The 19,985-nt window shown below is 42.0% G+C and overlaps 1 protein-coding gene across 7 annotated transcripts in view; it reads left to right on the top strand.

The window, feature by feature from the left end:
* The window catches only part of RAD51B (RAD51 paralog B), a 631,962-nt gene that overhangs the window by 407,157 nt on the left and 204,820 nt on the right, over positions 1–19,985 (top strand). For all 7 annotated transcript variants that reach the window (XR_005225482.2, XM_043548111.1, XM_007054254.4 and 4 more), the window contains one exon: positions 2,420–2,544. Coding sequence is in view for 6 of the 7 variants with exons in the window: in XM_043548111.1 (XP_043404046.1) it covers positions 2,420–2,544 (125 nt within the window). In the remaining variant the exon portion in view is untranslated. The remainder of the gene's footprint in view (positions 1–2,419; positions 2,545–19,985) is intronic.

Below are 19,985 nucleotides of genomic sequence, written 5' to 3' on the forward strand. Positions count from 1 at the left end.
TAGACTAACCGAACAGCATTCCTGACATTGCAACTTCCCATTTGCTGTTGCTGCTGCTGCTTCTGGAGGTATTTATCCATGTGAAAGCTTGACATGTATCAACATAAAGAAAAGCGATCCTCAGAGCAGGATAGTGCTAGTGTGGACTGTCTTCAAACCAGATCACATAATGTTTTGGAAAAGTGCTTACATGTGGGAATAAGGTGTAGCGTTTGGATACAATGAGAGAAGTAATTCAGAGTAGCACAGAGTATAAGTTCATACTTAAGCACTACCTTTGATAAGAAATGTTATAAATTTCATGTGTGGTTTCAAATGTTTTAGAGTCTGATTCAAAACCCCCGATGTCAATAGCGTATCAACTTATGCCATTGATTTACATGGACCGTGGATTAGCTAGGATGGACTCCATATCCTTCTGGCTCAAAGTGTGCTTAGTGCATGACAAACACTATATATTTACCATCATTTGCAAGTTACCAACCTTACTGGCAACCATACAAGTTACTGGCAATTACTCTTTATTAATACTTTTCTGGTGGCCTCACCAATTTTTCCAAAGCACAAGTTCTAAGTTAAAAAAAAAAACCAACAACAACATTCCTGCCCTCTATAGTTGTGAAGAAAGCCTTCCACATGTGAAAGTGCTGATGGCTCTGGTCCTAAGTCTACAGACAACTAGAACTACTGTTTCAGGCTGAGGTATGAACTTCCCTTTTCACCTCAGTGAGGTATTTTTTCAGAACCCTACTGGTTACAAATTCAGTGTCCACATTAACTATTTCACTATTGATCATTTTAACAGAAACATCCAGCTATTCTGGACTCTTGGGTGGAGAGCAAGTAAAGAACCCCCTCTTTTTTCTCAATCCAACTTCTGTTTCCCAGTTTGAAATATGTCATGCTGCATGGCCATGTGAAATAGCTCTTCCTGCTCCATGCTTGAGAACACCTTTAAACGCTAAGAAGGTTTTAACTCTTTGTTTATACCAGCCTAGAAGCTGAAGAAAGAAAAGACTTTGATAATGTGGCCTGATGGCAAGGGTAGAATTTCTCCCTACAGTATATTCTCCAGAGTTTTGCCCAGTCTTGTTCTAATTGGCTCAAGTGATCAGGATTTCACTGGTGTCCTTGGGAAACTCTTCCACCGTGTAATAAATCTGTCAGGAAGTTTCCTGACATTCAATATAATTTTCCTTTTACTAATCCTCAGTCCAATACTCTTAGTTATACTCTCTTGTACTATCTCAAAAATTCACCTCTCTACTCATACATCAGTCTCTTCCTACCCCCTTTAATCATTTTTGTTGCATTTCTCTGAATTCTCTCCTATTTCTCCGTATTTTTCTTTTGTTGAGATACCTCTTGGAGTAAAAACAGATCAACCATCTATCTCTCCATCTTGTATGGAACATGTGGTATTCAAAAGAAAAAGAGCTAGGGCTTCTGCCAGCATTATAGATGGATCGGTCTCCTATTTTAGGATTAGAAAAATCAAGTGAAATGGTAGGTTAGCAAGCCAGGTCCACGCTGCATTATTAGAAATGCCTTCCCCTGTGTCATCATAGCTGACCAGCGCAGAGTATGCTGAACTCATTTTCCCCAAGGCTTGTACAGAGTTCACACAAATGAGAAGATTCCAAAATCTAACTTCCAGTTAGGCGGGGGGAGGGGGCAGTTTCATCCCAGATGTAACTCCATTAACTTCATTAGTATTACTGGTATCTGAGGCAGGAGTTGGCTCAGTTTTTGGAGACATCTGACATTAACTCAAGTTTTACAGAATCTGTGAAATTTCTAGTAGTGTGGGGTCGAGTTTAACTTTGAGATCAGAGGCATGACTGATCTCTTTCCTGGCTCCACAGTTATGCCCCATAAAACTCCTCCTTCATGATTTCTTTTAATAACTTCTCTTTCCTGGCCCTCTTCCTTGTCTCCAGACCTCCAGAAGATGGGACTGCATGGAAGCAATAGGCTTAAAGAGAAAAGTGGGTGGAGGGGATGAGCAAGAGAATGAGCATGGTTCTGTTCTGACGAACACATAATAAACAGAATTTTGGATCTCGATATTGGTCTCAAATTTCTTTCCCAGTGCCTGAAAGTGCTTCTCCTGTATGGCGCAACACCAGGTACTTAGAAAAGCATGGTAATATGCATTGGAAATTAGACTCTGCTTTGCAATATAATGATAGTCCATGGTAGTACTCTGCAAGAGGAGGACTTACAGCAGACCCATGCCTACAAGACAGGGAATGCTTAAGAAAAAGTGGAGAGTTCCTGCAATTGAAAGTGTAAGCCAAGCATTCATATGAATGCTTAGTTTGTGGAATGAGCTGACACACATGGCAAAGATTCCTCAGTGAAACACATCCTTGGTGCAGGCATGACACATTGAACTCAGAAGTTGTATTGTTTTTAGTTTCAGGAACATCTGGGAGCAAGGACAGGGAATCCAGCTATGTGACAGCAGCACTGGGGAACACATGGAGTCACAGCGTCAACACCAGGCTCATACTACAGTATCATGACTTGCACACAAGACAGGTGAGGAACTTATCAGGAAAAAACAGTAAAAATTGAGTACCCAGAGCCTCATAACCTGTGCTCTAGGGGATGGGCTCACTGTGAGTTGGCTCAGAGAGGGCTCTGTGAGAACGCTGGCCCCTTGTGCTTGGGGTTATGGTTTATGGAGTGCATTGGCACCATGTTCTTTTGGATGGGGGCCATTCCTTGAGTGCTCTGACACTCTGTGTTCTGGAGCAGGGATGTCGTTTTCTGAGTGACTTGCTACCTGATATTCTGGAGATGGAGGGTTGTCCTTTGAGAACCTTCCCACTCAGTGATCTTTGGGGCAGTTCTCCATGTGCCCTGAACTCTGTATACTATCTGATTTTCTACAAGTCTTGAGCAAAATATATGTTGTGAGTATTCATATAGAAACTCCTATAGTTTTTGCACCAATCTGCAAGTGAAATTTTCCTGTCTCCACCTGCAGTAATAGCTTTTGACGGCAAATACGGTGAAAATTTTCCAGGAGCATTTTTGCAATAGCGAGAGAACTCTCCATTTTTGCTGAGAAATGTTACGATGTGCAGTGAAGTGCGGTAGAATTTTTTGCTTGCAAAAATCACCTTTTTCATTTTTGAAAAAAACAATGAAAAATTGGGATTCAAGACATAATAGGTTTGTTTTTTGAGAGGCCAGCACAACTCATGATGTAATTTATTCCCTTTGGATGTCTGTGTGGTTGGACTTTCTTGGATTTGCATGTTTCATTATTACGCCACTGTAACTCTTTCCAAAGTTCCTGCTACTCTTTCTAATGTTACTGATTTCCTGTTCCTTAAAGTCAGGGTGTTGTCGGAAAAATGACTATGTAAAACTTGCACCTTCTTATTTCTCATATTTGCTCCCTATATGTCCTCCAGTCAGAGCTTCTGATTTTACAGCCACAAACCAATGGTTCCTTCTGCTAGCCAACCAGGGCCCATACAGCTATAGGAGAGTGATTCTACCTATATCACGCACATAATCAGTGAAGTTCTCATTTCAGCATCCTTATTCCTGGGGATGATGTACAGTGTGAGGCAGAAAATTCAGCTGGATTCTCACATCCCAAGTTGAATTTGTATCAAAGACAGGTAGAAAAAGAATCTTTTGACATATAGAGTGGGCAAATTTACTTTGGAGTCATTGAAAAGTAAATATGGAACCCAAAATGTCATTTGTACAGAAACACATTTCTGAATACAGCTGCTCTTTAAGTTCTTCCTAGTTCTGCTTTACATTCTGTGCTACAGGGAGTTCTGGTCCCTCTAGACATGTTGTGAAAGGTAGAAAGAAGCCAACTGTGTCCTGGATCATTTTAAAGGAGATTTGCAGGGAGCTGGGGTGACTGGGTTTTGTACTGCTTTATAATGTACAAAGCAGGCTAAGTAGGCTAAACATTCTGCTGTTTTCACCTGAGAGAAATTCAGGATATCAAGTCAGGTCTTCCCTGACTTTGCTGGAGAACTCATGGAAATGTGTAGAAGGTGTTTCCTTAGCCCTTAATTGAATCTTTAACGAAGAGCTTTTCTCCTGAGTGCTTTAGTTGAATAGATGTTTAACAAAAACAAAACATTTGAACCAGTTTGAATTGTTAATTATAATTATTAATAATTATTATCATCATCGTGCCAGTAAGTCCCAGCCATGGATAATCATTCCCCATCTCAGTTAATTATGTGTCACCTCCTTGGTACTTATGATGTCATATCCTCGTATTCCTCCAGCCACCCCCTGACAAGAACTGAATTTATGTGTAAAAATCAAAAAACCATAAAACACATCCCTGAAGGGAGAGGGTCCCAGAGCCCAGGCTCCAACCCAAGCCTGAACGTCTACATTGCAACTTCATAGCCTCACAGCCCAAGCCTTGCAAGCCTGAGTCAGCGGACCCTGGCCGGCTGTGGGTGTGTTTTTGCAGTGTAGACATACCCGAAGAGCACAGCCTGACTTTCAGATGCCACGTGGAGCTTGCCGTTAGGAAAAATCTTGTTTCTTGTGACCTGAACAGATTTGTTATCAACATTAGTGAGACAAAAATGCAATTTGTAGAGACGCTTTTCAGATTAGGACCACACTTTAAGTATTGGTTTCCACTACAATCCTGGGACCATACAAATCTCATGCTAAACGTGGGGCCACAGTATCCCTACAAGGGTTCCAGATTAAATCTTGGATTTCTGCTGCTGTAGCTGGAACAGACTGTCAGTTAGTGATATTGACAAGCATTGCTGTTCTGTTAGATCAGTTTACCTTAGCTTTAGCCATGAAAGTAGGTAGTGTTATGGCAAAGGTTTGAAAGTAACAGATATGATAGGGTTAGTCTGAAGAAATAACTGTTAATCCTCTTCATCACAAGTATCACACTTTTTTCTTTTGCAGTTAGATATGTTTGAAATTAGAAAGTTTTGTGAAACACCCTTAGTGCCTACTGGAAGCTGTAGTCCAGTACACAGCAGCCGCATCACTGGGCAGACCTCCAGCTAGATCACCATGGCATACCACATCATCTCCCTAAAAAGATGGAGGGCATGTGGGGTTTCCAAAGTGCCAAAGTAGGACCTGGGCATCAGATAGAGGGTTCGCTACCCTGGGAAGGTGGCATGACCTGTGGCTGGACCCGGTTCAAAATCCCTCCTGCGAACAACAGGAGATCCTTTCTGGCACAGAAGAAAAACCTGTTTGGGGAAAAAAGTCCTGGTTATTTATTTTAGAGCACCAACCCAGGGTAAAAATGTCTTCATAAAGGCTCTCAGATCCTCAGTTTACCTATTGAAAACAAGGTTTACAATACAAAGTAAGCAAAGTAAAGTGCATACGGTTATAGTCGTGCCTCAAGAAGTGAAAAGTAATTTTCTTTTGGCAGCCAACTTCCTATGATACTGTCCTCTGTATAAGTGCTCTTTGAAAATTAGAGGCATCTGTCCTGCATCAGTCCCTTGAGTTCACTCAGACAAGGGAAAAATCAGCACCTGAAAGGCAGAGGACTGTATGGCCAGATTCTACAACTCAGCAAAGGAGTGGTGTCCTTCCTAGTATGAAGCTAGCATAAGTGAGAGAGGATCCATAACGAGGACAAAGAGATTTCCTAAAGCATAATATGTGAGAGATACCACAGCATATCAGGTTGCTAGATGCTCATTCTCAGTTGGAGAATACTCATTTTCTTGGAGAAGACTCAGATATTATATGGGTATTCATAATCCTGAATGGTCTGGGACAGGGTGATTCCAAGGCATCAGATTGAAGAATGAATATTTGAGTGAAGTCAGGGAAATGAAGCCCAGAATTCTGGCACAGGATCGCTTTTATTGTGGAAAAGACAGTGTCATGTTGCATAGTGCACTGGGCAGTTTGGAGCTGCCTATGACTGGTGAGTTCTACTCAAAGAGAAGCCACGGTGGCAAAGTAATGAAACACCTGTAACAGTTTGCCTATCTTAAAATGGACCATGCTTGCTTTTTGTGTAGAGAACAGCAGCTTTCTTTAGTGCCTCATCTATCCAGGAGGAGTTGGGGTTGTGAGAAGAAATACTTCCTTTTGTTCGTTTTAAACCTGCTGCCTGTTAATTTCATTTGGTGACCCCTAGTTCTTGTGTTATGAGAAGAAGTAAATAACACTTCCTTCTTTACTTTCTCCACACCAGTCATGATTTTATAGACCTCTGTCATAACCCCCCGTAGTCATCTTTTTTCCAAGATGAAAAATCCCAGTCTTATTCATCTCTCTTCATATGGAAGCTGTTCCATACCCCTAATCATTTTTGTTGCCCTTTTCTGTACCTTTTCCAATTCCAATATATCATTTTTGAGATGAGGCGACCACATCTGCACACAGTATTCAAGATGTGGGTGTACCATGGATTTATATAGAGGCAATATGATATTTTCTGTCTTATTATCTATCCCTTTCCTAATGATTCCCAACATTCTGTTAGCTTTTTTGACTGCCACAGCACACTGAGTGGATGTTTTCAGAGAACTATCCACAGTGACGGTAAGATCTCTTTCTTGAGTGGTAACAACTAATTTAGATCCCACCATTTTGTATGTAGAGTTGGGATTATGTTTTTCAATGTGCATTACTTTGCATTTATCAACATTGAATGTCATCTGCCATTTTGTTGCCCAGTCACGCAGTTTTGTGAGGTCCCTTTGTAACTCTTTGCAGTCTGCTTTGGACTTAACTATCTTGAGGAGTTTTGTATCATCAGCAAATTTTGCGTTCCAACTGTTTACCCTTTTTTCCAGATCATTTATGAATATGTTGAACAGTACTGGTCCCAGTACAGACCTATGATTGACACCACTATTTACCTCTCTCAATTCTGAAAACTGACCATTTATTCCTACCCTTTGGTTCCTATCAGTTACTGATCCATGAGAGGACCTTCCCTCGTATCCCATTACAGCTTACTTTGCTTAAGAGCCTTTCGTGAGGGACCTTGTCAAAGGCTTTCTGAAAATCTAAGCATACTATATCCATTGGATCACCCTTGTCCACATGTTTGTTGACCCTCTCAAAGAATTCTAGTAGATTGGTGAGGCATGATTTCCCCAACAAATCGTGTTCATCTGTGTGTCTGATAATTCTGCCCTCTACTATAGTTTCAACCAATTTGCCTGGTACTGAAGTTAGGCTTACTGGCCTGTAATTGTTGGGATAACCTCTGGACCTTTTTTTCAAAAATTGGCGTCACATTAGCTATCCTTCAGTCATCTGGTACAGAAGCTGATTTAAATGATAAGTTACATACCACAGTTAGTAGTTCCACAATTTCACATTTGGATTCCTTCAGGACAGAAGCAATATTCCTGAGGTGGAATCTCCATTCTGTACCAAAATTAATCATGCCATCCAAGAACACAGCCACATACTGCTAATAATAATTGAGGACGTGGTCCCTAAACTTCTGTGAAGTGCGATGATGAAATGAAAGAGCTCTGAGGAGGTGGCAAAGGAAGTTAGTTCTTTTTGGACTCCTTTGTGAGGGGAATTTGCCAACATCCTTTTGCTAAGTATAAAATAGCGATTTATTTGTTTTTCTCTAACAAGTCAAATAGGTCATTGACATGGGACTAGGGTAGGTATCGAACAGTGAAACTCTATTCATTCTCCTGAAGTCTACACAGAATCATATGGGCCCATTGGGTTTGGGACAAAAACAATGGGATTCACTAGGGACTACCCAGCCATCCTTAGCTTTCTTATTGCCTTTACTTCCTGCATTTGAGTCAATAGGCTCAGAGACTTATGGTTCCAAGTCCACTGGACTCTCTTCAGGAGCTAGTACACCCATGGTTTTAAAAAGTTGACATTCTATTTTATTGCTATTAAATAGGGTCCTGGACTAGATGGTCCACTGGTCCAATCTGTATGGCAATTACTATGGTCTTGTGTTACTTTATACCACACAAGAGGGTTAGGAGGCTCATCGTATTTCATTAATGCTGTAAAACTCTTTGAGATCCTCAGATAGAAGGTGCTTAGAGAAGTTCAAAGTGTTATTTTATGATGATAGTAAACCTTTTCCCGTGGTGCTCCTTGCAAAGAGGCTGTGTTTTGGATTGAGGCAGGACTTTCACAGCCTAGGCCAGGTGACATATTAGATTGCAGTTTTCCTGATTCAGGTAAAGTGTTGCAATTCCACAAATCCATTGTGACTCATAAAAACAAGCACAAGACTTCCCTTAATCAAAGTGATACCAGACATAACTTTCAGGGTGTCCTTGGTTACAGACCAGCTGTTCTTTTGCTGGTTTGCTTAGTACTGTATGAATAACATTCCAATCTTGTGACTATCAGACAACCATTATCTTTGGTGGAGGGTGGAGATATATAATGAAAAAATGACTTTCAAAAAGTTTTGGGGGCGAGTCTTCCAGACTGTGTATATGTTTGTCTACATGCCGTGTGGTTGTAGCCATGTCAGTCCCAGGATATTAGCGAGACAAGGTGGGTGAGGTAATATCTTTTATTGGACCAACTTCTGGTCAGATATTACGTCACTCACCTTGTCTCTTTATATGTTTGTCTGTCATTCCACCGATGACTAAGGAATGATCATTAAACATACTGCAGAACCTACAGTATTTTTATTCTACAGCCACTGGAGCAAAAGTTAATTAACTCAATTCTAAGGAATTTGCTGATAGCAAATGAGGGGACTGAGATAAATTAGTGTCAGGCTGGCTTTTTCTCAATAAGAAGGAGAGAAAGCAAATAAACCACATTGCATTTGCAGAGAGGAGAGGAAATAAGTGCTAATCACAGGGGGGAAATGTGTGGTTAATACTTTTTTTAAATCTGCATTAGTAAACTGGAGTATAATGAATATAGTGATTATATTTTCAAATGGTGTCAAATATAAGCAGGTGTGCAAACAGAGTGGAGGATTATTGCCCCAAATTACAGAGGATTCTGGATATTTTAGAGAGATGGACATATTTATTGCAAGTTATGGAATGTTGAGATTTAATCTAAAGAAATTGAGTATATTGAATTTACTGTGGGTGGGGATCATGACCAGCACAAGTACAATATAAACAATATAGTTGTGTATTCTAGTGTCTCCCCTATAAACTGGGTCCCCAAATGCTTTATGGAGTTGCTATAACTAACAGTTACAAAGTTAATGATAAAAGCAAATGAAGACATAGACAGGGATAGAAGATATTCACGGACGAGTCTTGAAATTAGTTTAGGGGATGTCTGTACAGCAAAGAAAAATCTGCAGCTGGCCCATGCCAGCAGCTACAGGTTCACAGGGTGTGGGCTGGGGGGCTGTTTTGTTGCTGGGTAGACTTCTAGGGTTGGGCTGGAATCTGGGTTCTAGGATCCTGTGGGGTGGGAAGGTTCTAGAGCTCAGGCTCCAGCCCAAGCCCGGAAGTCTGCACAGCAGTGAAACAGCCCCATGCCACCTGAGCCCTGTGAGCCCAAGTCAGCTGGCCTAGGTGGGTTCTTCTTTGCTGTGTAGACATACCTTTAGGACAAAGCAGAAACACATAAAGCTATTCTAGATGGCAGGATCTGCAGTGGTAAGACAGAGAAGAAGCCAGTTCTGTTTAAGTGAGGGGAGTAGAGAGAGAGCCAAGAGCTTTGAGGTGGGCATGGGCAAGCCCTTGGAGAGTTTCAAACACAACAGCAGATTTGAACTGAATTCTGGACTAGAACTTGAGCCAACGAAGGTGTTTGAGTACGTGGGGACTATGGTTGTGTCTCTTTGCATGTGTGAGGCAGGAAGTATCATTCTGCTCATGCTGCAGTCTGGTAAGCTGCGATTTGGGGAAGCCACAGAGAAGGAAATTTCAATAGTCAAGGCAAGAGGAGATGAAGCCCAGGATGAGGATTGCAGCAGAAGTGTAATTCAAAGCATTGACATGCCCAAGTGTACATGTACAGACTAAGTGTCTTCTAGTGGCCTAGATCTGTGTGGAAAATCCCAGCTGACATCCACCTGAGTACCATATATTGATCGAGGACAGCATATGGCCCAGTAGAGTGCTGCTTTTTGGGCAGTAATACAGGAAAAAAATTGGGAGGTGATATTGAATAATGTGTTGACCGTTAGCTCAATGCAAAGTAGTGGCAAAAAAGGATATTACTATTCCAGATAATTGAATGTGGAAGGTAAATAATACCTCTCTAGGGCAGAGGGCTGGGTGTTGAAGTAGAAGTGGAATTCACTTAGAAGGTTGCCTGTTATAGACATCCATCTATATTGTGCCATGCCACTATATATACCATACCTACAATATAGAACATGAGCCTTCTGAAGATAACACCAGGTAAAAAATAGAGTTCCTGCCAAGACAAAGAGAAATGACTGTTTGAATGAGTCATTTGAAGGGATGAATGTATTGCCAGAGAGTACATTTTCCAGGTGGGGATTATACTTTAATGGTTCAGTGTTATGAAGAACCTAGCTTCAAAGTACGTCAATGCACTTTAACACAGGCTTGTTCCCAGACCACAATGCAGGTTTAGGTAACCAGATGTACAATCTCATTAACCCAGACTCTGTATCACACAGTTTATGGGAGGAGGTGTTCTCCGAGAAGATTAGTTTACCCAAGCTTGTAGAATTTGCACAATTACATAACTGGAAAAGAAATCTCCTTAATACAGCACAGCAAGATAAATCGTTTTTGTTTGCCAAACCCTCATAAAAGGCTGGAAATACTTTTTCTCATCATTTTTAGTCTATATCTATTTGAGAATCATGCTATTTCCCTTGCTGTCCCCATTTTCCTTGTGTTTCCAATGGAGTTAAAATTGTAGCGTGACTGATTCACTGTTTATTCTCAAATGCACTTTCCTGGTGTGTAATGTCTTTCTGCATCAGCATCATCAACAGTATCTTTCTAGGAACTGTATTTGTGGGGTGAAGTGAAGCTGTGGGCACCGCACATGTCTCTTGCAGGTTAGGTGGTAGCCTATCTCTCATTACTCATTGGATTTGTTTGCTCTCTCTTAATTTATCCTAGGTTTCCTTTTTCTCAGATACTCATCAAAATCATTGCTCCCAGGGAGAAAAGACCAGGGAAGTGACTTTCCAATACCCCTGAAGCAGTGCTGGATTAATGATTTTGCCGCCCCTATGCCCTGAAATAATTGCCGTGCCCCCCACCCCAGCTCACCTCCGCTCTGCCTCCGCCTCCTCCCCTGAGTGTGCCGCCGGGTCCTGCTTCTCCCCACTCCCTGCCAGTGCTTGTGCGCGAAACAGGTTCATGAAGGAGGGGAAAAGGGGGGAACGTGGCGCACTCAGGAGAGAAGGCGGGGCTGGGGCGGGGATCTGGGGAAGGGGACCAATGGGGCAGGGAGGGGGTGGGGAAGGGGTGGAGTTGGGGCGGGGCCGGGGGCGGAGGGCGTGAATCGGCACTGGGGGAAGCAGCCTCTGGCTGCTATTATAAATTTGCCGCCCCTGCAAATTTGCCACCCTAGGCCTAGGCCTTGTCGGCCAAGGCGTTAATACACCGCTGCCCTGAAGAAGAGCTCTGTGTAAGCTCAAAAGCTTGTCTCTGTCACCAACAGAAGTTGGTCCAATAAAAGATATCACCTCACCTACTTTCTTTCTCTAGTGTCTCCAGCTGTCTGTTTTATTTTTCTCATTTTGCTTTTTGTGTGGCAGGATCCTTCTCTTGGTCTTGGAGTTTGAAAGAATGGCAAGTGTGGAGACATTGAGGAAGCTTTGATCAGAATTCTATGAACTCTACTACCTTCTGTCTTTTGTGGATCCTTTCTCTAGGATAGCTGGGCTACTGCTGTGTCCTGTCTCCTCTTGACTTTTTTTATTTAGACTTAAGGCCTAATGATAAAGTTTTGGTAATAAAATTGCACAGTATGTGACAGGTTCAAATTTTTGTGCATTTTAAACAATTCACATGTCTTTAAAAAAAAAAAAAGTCAGATGAGCATGGGTGAAAGGTTCTCGACTGATAGCCCTGTAGACTAAAGTCTTCCACTTATCCACAGGGCAGATACAGTCACAGGCAGTGGCAATGCAAGCTTAGTGAGCTGTATGAGAGCAGGATGAGGCTGCACATATTAACATACTGTGTAATGATTACATAAATATGGTTAATATAACAATCTGGTGCAGTGTTAAACTAGCTAATGCTCTCAATGCAAATGATGCAATAAAGTAGAGGGAAAAGCACAGTAACAAGTTTCTTAAGGTGACATATCATCAGGCCACTTTGCTGACTTATGTGTTTGTTTATGCTTCTGCTGTTTGCAGTGAGCTATCCCTGCTAATGGACTTGTGTGGGATGTATGCACAACATAAACACTGCCTGAGTACTGTCTACACTAAATGGGGCTGGATTTATGGACCACTCCTCTTATCGAGGAGCTTTTACACAGGAAAAATGTTTACATTATATCAGTCTTAACCATGGACCATTTACTCAGGGGCTCAGAGACTGCATTGATGTATAAGAACCTAAAGAGCAAGGAAAGAACCCTCAAAAGAATGGAGTAGAACAGAATGGAATCATGTGTTTCACTCAATCTTTCATTTAATCAGCTTTTTTAAAATGTTAAGTGATTTTTATGCTGGTGAAGGGTGCCAGATTGAGAGCCCTGGAAACTGTTTATTCCCAGAAGAGATAAAGCATAAGCAGCAGCTGTGCAAACTTCTCAGCTCCAGCTTCCACTGATGTTGGGCATTCCAGACAAGGAGTGGGAACAGCTCTAGGGATGTGAGGCAAATTCAGTCCTGAGCCTTTTTGCTGAAACCTGCCAACAAAGGGGGGCAGCTGTGTTTTGGACACTTGTCTACTAGTAACTGAACTGCAACATCCAAGTTATTTCTCACAGACCAATCAGGCTGCTTTCAGATGGTAATTCCCTTTGGTCACTGCCAACTTGGCTGGATCACTTAGTAATCATACTAGTTCTTATACAGGGCATCACATTTTCAAATTACTGTACAACCATGAATACTTAATCCCCACAACACCCCGCGACACAGGTCAATATTATTCCCAGGAAACTGAGTCACAGAGAACTGAAACACAATGACTAGAACCATTTTCTAATTCCTCTCTTTAAATTTCTTCACAGCTTTCCTCTACTCCATTACTTGAAATTTTAGCTTCTTGTCTTGTCTTTCCAAGGTCCTGCATAAGTCTGCCCCTCCATTCTTATCCAACCGTATTTCTTATCCCACTGTCAGAAGGGAGGGGGTCAAGGGCAGTGATAGGCTCTTCAATCCTCATTGTCCATCTCCAGGCTTTTTTCCATGCTGTCCCTTTATATTTGGAATCCTTTTTAAAAGATGGTCTGTAAGGTCCCTGTCTTCTCACTAAGAAAAGGAGTACTTGTGGCACCTTAGAGACTAACCAATTTATTTGAGCATAAGCTTTCGTGAGCTACAGCTCACTTCATCGGATGCATACTGTGGAAAGTGTAGAAGGTCTTTTTATATACACACAAAGCATGAAAAAATACCTCCTCCCACCCCACTCTCCTGCTGGTAATAGCTTATCTAAAGTGATCACTCTCCTTACAATGTGTATGATAATCAAGTGTGCTGGAAATGTGCTGGAAATGGCCCAACTTGATTATCATACACATTGTAAGGAGAGTGATCACTTTAGATAAGCTATTACCAGCAGGAGAGTGGGGTGGGAGGAGGTATTTTTTCATGCTTTGTGTGTATATAAAAAGATCTTCTACACTTTCCACAGTATGCATCCGATGAAGTGAGCTGTAGCTCACGAAAGCTTATGCTCAAATAAATTGGTTAGTCTCTAAGGTGCCACAAGTACTCCTTTTCTTTTTGCGAATACAGACTAACACAGCTGTTACTCTGAAACCTGTCTTCTCACTAATATCCCTTCAGAAGACTGACTTCTGCCACCAAGACTACAAAAATGAGCCAACAGTGGCATTAGTATATTGTTGTTGAAATTTTTGTATCAACAAAAAAGAAACTCTTTACTTTTCCATGCTGTGTACTAGCGTTCGCTAAGTAACCATAATCTTATTGTCTTGCCCTTCCTCCCCCAAATCTTCCCTACTGTTTTTTTACCTTATCCCCTTCATTGCATGATCTGTGAAATTAATTTATAAACTCTTAGAAGCAGGGACTGTCTTCTAGTCTGTATTATGAGGCATCTACCATGTGTTTGGTCCCAGCAGGACAGGATTGGAACACATTGCCAGGGTAGGGTGGGGAAGTTTACTTATAATACAGCAATTCTGATGATAAACAGAGGACTTTGGTCTCCAGGCTGTCAATCTAGCACCTTTTACAAAAACTAAACTCACAATTCATTAAAACAACATTTTTTAAAAGGAGAGGAGAGGGGGAAAGGCAGAGGGGAACCCAATTTGATTTTCAGACATTGGCTGAGTTTTTAGTTAGAGAAATCATTTCATGGCTTGTACGCTGAGCTTGTTTGCATTGAGAGAGAATAAACATGGAGCACTGTCGTTTTTTATAGAGAAGCACTTTTCTGACTTGAACTGTACTTCAGTGTCATGCTTCCCCAGAAAACAGACTGGAATTAGCCTAGGGGAAAATTTCCTGTCAATAACTGGAACACCATCACTCCTGAAACCAGAAGTATAATATCAAGAAGTGTTTACCCTTGGAATACCTTGACAGATTTCACTGCCTCCTGTCCCTTACCAGAACCTTTGTACCTCTCACTTGATTAAAAAAACCCGAACCTGAACAAGAGTGAATTATTTTTTAAAAGTTCTGCTAAATCAATCTGTTTTCTGACATAGGCTGACACTGAAGTACAGGTAAAGTAAAAAAAGTGATTCTGTGTAAACAAGATGACGGGACTTCCCATCTATTCTCGCTCCTCATACGTGCTTAGTTTGTAATCCAGAAGACAGTTTTTCTAACTGCAGACTCAACCCAGGTCTAAAAACTTAACTGTGTGGATTTTCTGCTTGATCACTAGATTATTTGACATTTCTTCTTAGGTCAGGTCTATGTTAGAAAATGTTTTCCATTTTGTTGTATCTGTATAGAGTCCTTTTGCCAGTATAGCTTATACTGATTCACCAAGCAAAATAAGCTGTTCTGGCAAATGTGCTTTATGCTGATATAACTTGGGTACATTAGGGCTTTGCTAGCATAGAAAAGTTGTAAACAATATCATACTCCCTAACTGACATTACTATACCAGCAAAAGTTTCTGGCATAGACCTGGCCTTTGGCAAGCATCTGAAATATGAAATATTTCAGGTTTCAGAGTAACAGCCGGGTTAGTCTGTATTCTCAAAAAGAAAAGGAGTACTTGTGGCACCTTAGAGACTAACCAAGTCTCTAAGGTGCCACAAGTACTCCTTTTCTTTTTGAAATATGAAATAGATTACAGTACATATGGGAAATGAAAGTAGCTAATTTCAGCAGGGAGTACAAAAGTAATAACCTGTAGACTCCCTGTGTAGGTGCATACACATCATCCTGGCATCAGTCCGTTTGGATACAGAAAAGAGAATTGTAGCGTTGGTGTACTGATACCAGCCTTTTTGATCTTTTGAGAAGTTACTATCAATGCTGGTTCCTGCTGACAGTCTCCTGCTCTGTAAGGAGCCTGAGAACATGTGAAGGATTCTAGAGGTGAACTGTAAGGTTCTTGGTTGTGCTACCTCAGCTACATTACAGTAAGTGCTCAGACTTTATGCAGATACCCTGACCCCTGCCAACCCTTCTATATTAAGTGCACTGGCACGTAGGGTCTAGTTTCTTCCCCAGCTCTTACCACAAACAGGTTTGATATCAAGAAGATCTGGGGCAATGTCTACACTACCAAGCTTAGAACGGCACAGCTGTACCGATGCAGCTGCGCAGCTGTAAGATCGCTCGTGTAGTCACTCTATGCTGACAGAAGAGAGTGCTCCCATTGACCTAATAAAACCACCCCCACGAACAGTGGTAGCTATGTTGGCAGGAGAGCATCTCCTACCAACATAGCGCTGTCCATTCCGGTGCTTCTGTTGGTATAACTTGATGTCACTCCGGGGGGGAGGTGTTTTATTCACACCCCTGAGCGACATAAGTTATACCGACAAAAGTGGTGGTGTGGACATGGCCTTCCCATTGTCACATGGTTAATCTAGCTACCACTCAAAAGCAAACATCTCATGCAGCATTTTCCTAATGGTTTTTGAGAAAAGGAGCTCAGCTGGCACTATCTACATCCTGTGGTATTTGCGAAAACCTTTCAGATGTGTCAAAGCTAAGAGAACATTTTAACACCAGACAAGTTTTGAAATACTGTCTTCAGTGGGCAAAATATACTGTACCTTTCATAAAAAGGGCTGGAGTCAGGCATGCCAGATTCAGGCAATGCAAACTTTCACCATGCTCTGAGCACATTAGCAGCACATCTTCTAATGCACTCAGTCATCTTGAGGTTTCACTTGAAGTAATGTTTTTTAAAGTGATACCAATGCGAGTGAAAGATGCTGGATTGACAGCCCTAGTGACTGAGGGCCAGTGTGTGTCCTTAGAATGGGTACCACACAGGCAGTACCAAGTTCTCTTCATAAGAACCCTACAAATATACCCAGCCCTTGACCTCATGGGGCCATCTCTAGGGGTGCAAGGAGTTCATTCTTTGTAGCCTGTTCCATCCTTGGTGTCTGTTTTAGAATTCCCATCAGTGATGTCAGTTTGTGCCTTTAGTGGTGATTTTTAAAAAATCTGTTTCCTTGAAACTGAGTTGAGGCCACTAGCTCACTTCACACAGGCCTTTCACAGGGTGACTGGCCCTTTAAGGGGTAATGGCTCCAGCCTCACCTGACTGACTCAGGTTTCCTCCCAAAGTGGGGGCAATTATCATAGCTATATGACAGGTAGGTCATGTGGTTAAATGAGTCCAGGCTTGCCGATAAAAAATAAGCCTCCAGAGTGGTAAAGGAAGGAGAGAAGGAGGCTGGCCTGCCCACCTGCCCCTGCCCTTCCCCCCACTCCAAGCCTAGGGCGGGAACCTACCTCAGGACTGGCCCAGAAGGAGGGCTGTGGGATCCTTGGAACAAGGGTTGGACTTGAGCAAAGAAGTAAGTTGATATGTTGTAGGACAGTGTTGCCCAACCTTGTGTGGGCCAAACAGATTCTACATATTTTAATAAGATTTAAAGTCACTTGTATTGATTTATATTTTAAGTCCAGCTTGTTTCATAAGTATTTAGATAGGTTGTTTTTATGTACAGAATTGTCTATGTACACACTTGTGTAAACTAAAATGATATAAACCTGATGATAAAATGTTAATGAAATGGCCATTAGTATATTGTGTTGAAGCAGGCAACGGGCCTTATGAAATGCTCTGGTGGGCTGTGTATGGCCTGCGGGCTGTAAATTGGGCACTCCTGCTGTAGGAGATTTAATAAATTAGACTCCACAAAGGGGGGATATTAGTTTAAGTATTCTGGCTTGGGAGGTAAGTTCTTACAAGAGCCAAGAGGGAGCTACGCGTAGCAAACCAGCAGGGCTATGTCATGCCACATAGAGGCTCCCTGAGATGGCTTCCTGTTACAAGGCCGCTAAACAGTCTTATACGAAAGTAACAGCCTTTGATATCCAGTCCCTCCTGATCTGGGCAGGGGGTTGAGGGGAAGCGAGAGAGGAAAAGGAGCAAGCTGCTGGGGAAGGGGGGGAAGAGGAGTGAATGGGAGGAGGTGGGGCCTTGGGGGAGGAAGAGGTGGGACAGAGGTGGGGTCATGGGGGGAAGAGGCGGGTTGGGGGAGGTTCTGGTACTCCTGCTGGAGTGTTTGGTTTTTAAATATTACAAAGTTGGCAACTCTAATCACCAGAGGTCTGGGCTGGACTTAAAACAATGACCTAGAGCAGTGCTTTCCAAACTGTAATCTGCAGCAGGGGTTCTCAACCTTTTTCTTTCTGAGGCCCCCACAACATGCCATAAAAATTCCACAGCCCACCTTTGCCACCACAACTGTTTTTCTGCATATCCAGTAGATTAAAAGACAGGGCCAGCATTAGGGGGTAGCAAGCAGGGGAATGTCCTGGGACCCGACACAACAGGCAGCCCTGTGAAGCTAAATTGCTCAGGCTTCAGCTTGAGCCCTGGACAGCGAGGCTTGGGCTTGGGCTTGAGCCCTGGGCAGCAGGGCTCGGGCTTCAGCTTTCTGCCCTGAGCCCCAACAAGTCTAACGTCAGCCCTGCTCTCTGGTTTATTTTGGCAGAACCCGTGAAACCTGTTCGGGGGCCCCCGGACCCGTTGTTGAGAACCACTGGTCTATAAGCTCTTGTGGTGGCCTATGGAGAGCTTGGTTGGTTATGGTGCTAGGTCATCATCATAATTTCCACTAACTACATTGCATTAAAAAAAAACTAAAAATATATTATTTTCCTGGGATTACGTTTCCATGTACTAATTGCTGTAGTTGTCATTCGGGTGTTACGTGATTGTAAACGGGAAGACAATTGCCTGCACACTCATGAACGGGTGAGAAATCCCGGGAGGTCTGTGAGACAGTCTCTCTATTAAGATGTGGCCCACACTGTCAAAAGATTTGAGATTACTTGACCTAAATTTAAAAGGCCCTGTCCTATAATCAGTCATCTGAGCCTTCCAGTCCGCCAGCTTGCACTCATGTTATTTCTGCCTGCACTTTTGGCTCCAGCAGATTTGGCTCCTGCGTACATATTCAGAATAATATCATATGCTTCAGTCAACATGGACTTCATTGTTTCCAGATGGATATGCTTTTGATGTAACACACTGGATTACTGCAGCCGTTCAGCCTCTCCTTGTTTGGGTGGTGGGAGAAAGGAGGGGGAAATGTGGCTTTCCTTGTATTTTGGCATATTATGATGATTACTACTAACCAGATTCTTCTCCAGTATGTCCTCAGGAGAAACATCCTATTCATTGTCCGAGGACAGGCTGCCATTGGACTTGATGCAGCTTGATCTGTTTTTAAATCAGTCCAGAGTGAGACAAAACTTCAGGTGGATTTAGAAAATCAGCTAAATTCCCTTTCAGCAGCCGTTCGTTTCTCATATTAGATGTGATCCAACTCCCATTAAAAGTCAATGGATGCTGGATTATGCTATTTTTTCTTTATATTATTCTTACCTTGCGCTGAGACAGTGGTGATCTAAATCTTTGTTTAGATCTATTTGAAACCACTGGAAAGACCAAAACTAGGGGACAGAGGTGAAAATTAAGAGGGAAGAAAAATGTAAGAAAGTATTATTTTATGAAGAGAAGTGAATAGATAGGATGGACTTCCAATTCAACTGCATTGTAAGCATTTGATAGCTATATGGAACTTAGTACATAAACACTTTGTGTTGGAACTCACTATCTGCCTTTTGGGTACAGGGTGGGAGAAGGAAGGTTAGAAGAGAATTTTTCACTTATTATGTTCCCCCCCCAAGTTGCATAGCTTTCGGGGGCTTTTTGGCATGGCAGTATTTATATCTGATATACCTATCTGAATTTCTAAAGCACCAGTCACCATAGTACAGTATCTGGGCATTGTAGACATAAATACAACTCCCAATAATTCTGTGACAGGAAGGATCCAAACGCTTCACCTCTCCCTTGATTTACCCAATGACAAGAGAGGGTTCATTTTTGATGAATGTCCTCCATGGCACATTTGTTATCAAAACATTCCAGACACAATGAATCTAAGGTGCTGCTTCTGGTCCTACATGACTATGTAACTGTCTGTATCATGCATAAAAGAATTCAGTGAAACAGAACATGTTTTCCTTTATCTCAAATAACAAAATTATAAAGTAATTCAACAAAAATGTATTAATCAGAAGCCTCCAAAATTTAGGCCAACTCTCCTTAAGCTCTTCTTGTTTATTAAAGAAATGGTTTGCCAATGTTATTCAACCAGTGTAGAACATTCAGCAGTACAGATGTTTTCCATTTTTGTAAGGCCACTAAACTTGCCCTTAACACAATATTTTCTTCTGCCTTGGTAAC

The sequence above is a fragment of the Chelonia mydas genome, chromosome 6 (assembly GCF_015237465.2).
Source record: "Chelonia mydas isolate rCheMyd1 chromosome 6, rCheMyd1.pri.v2, whole genome shotgun sequence".
NCBI classification, from domain to species: Eukaryota; Metazoa; Chordata; order Testudines; family Cheloniidae; genus Chelonia; species Chelonia mydas.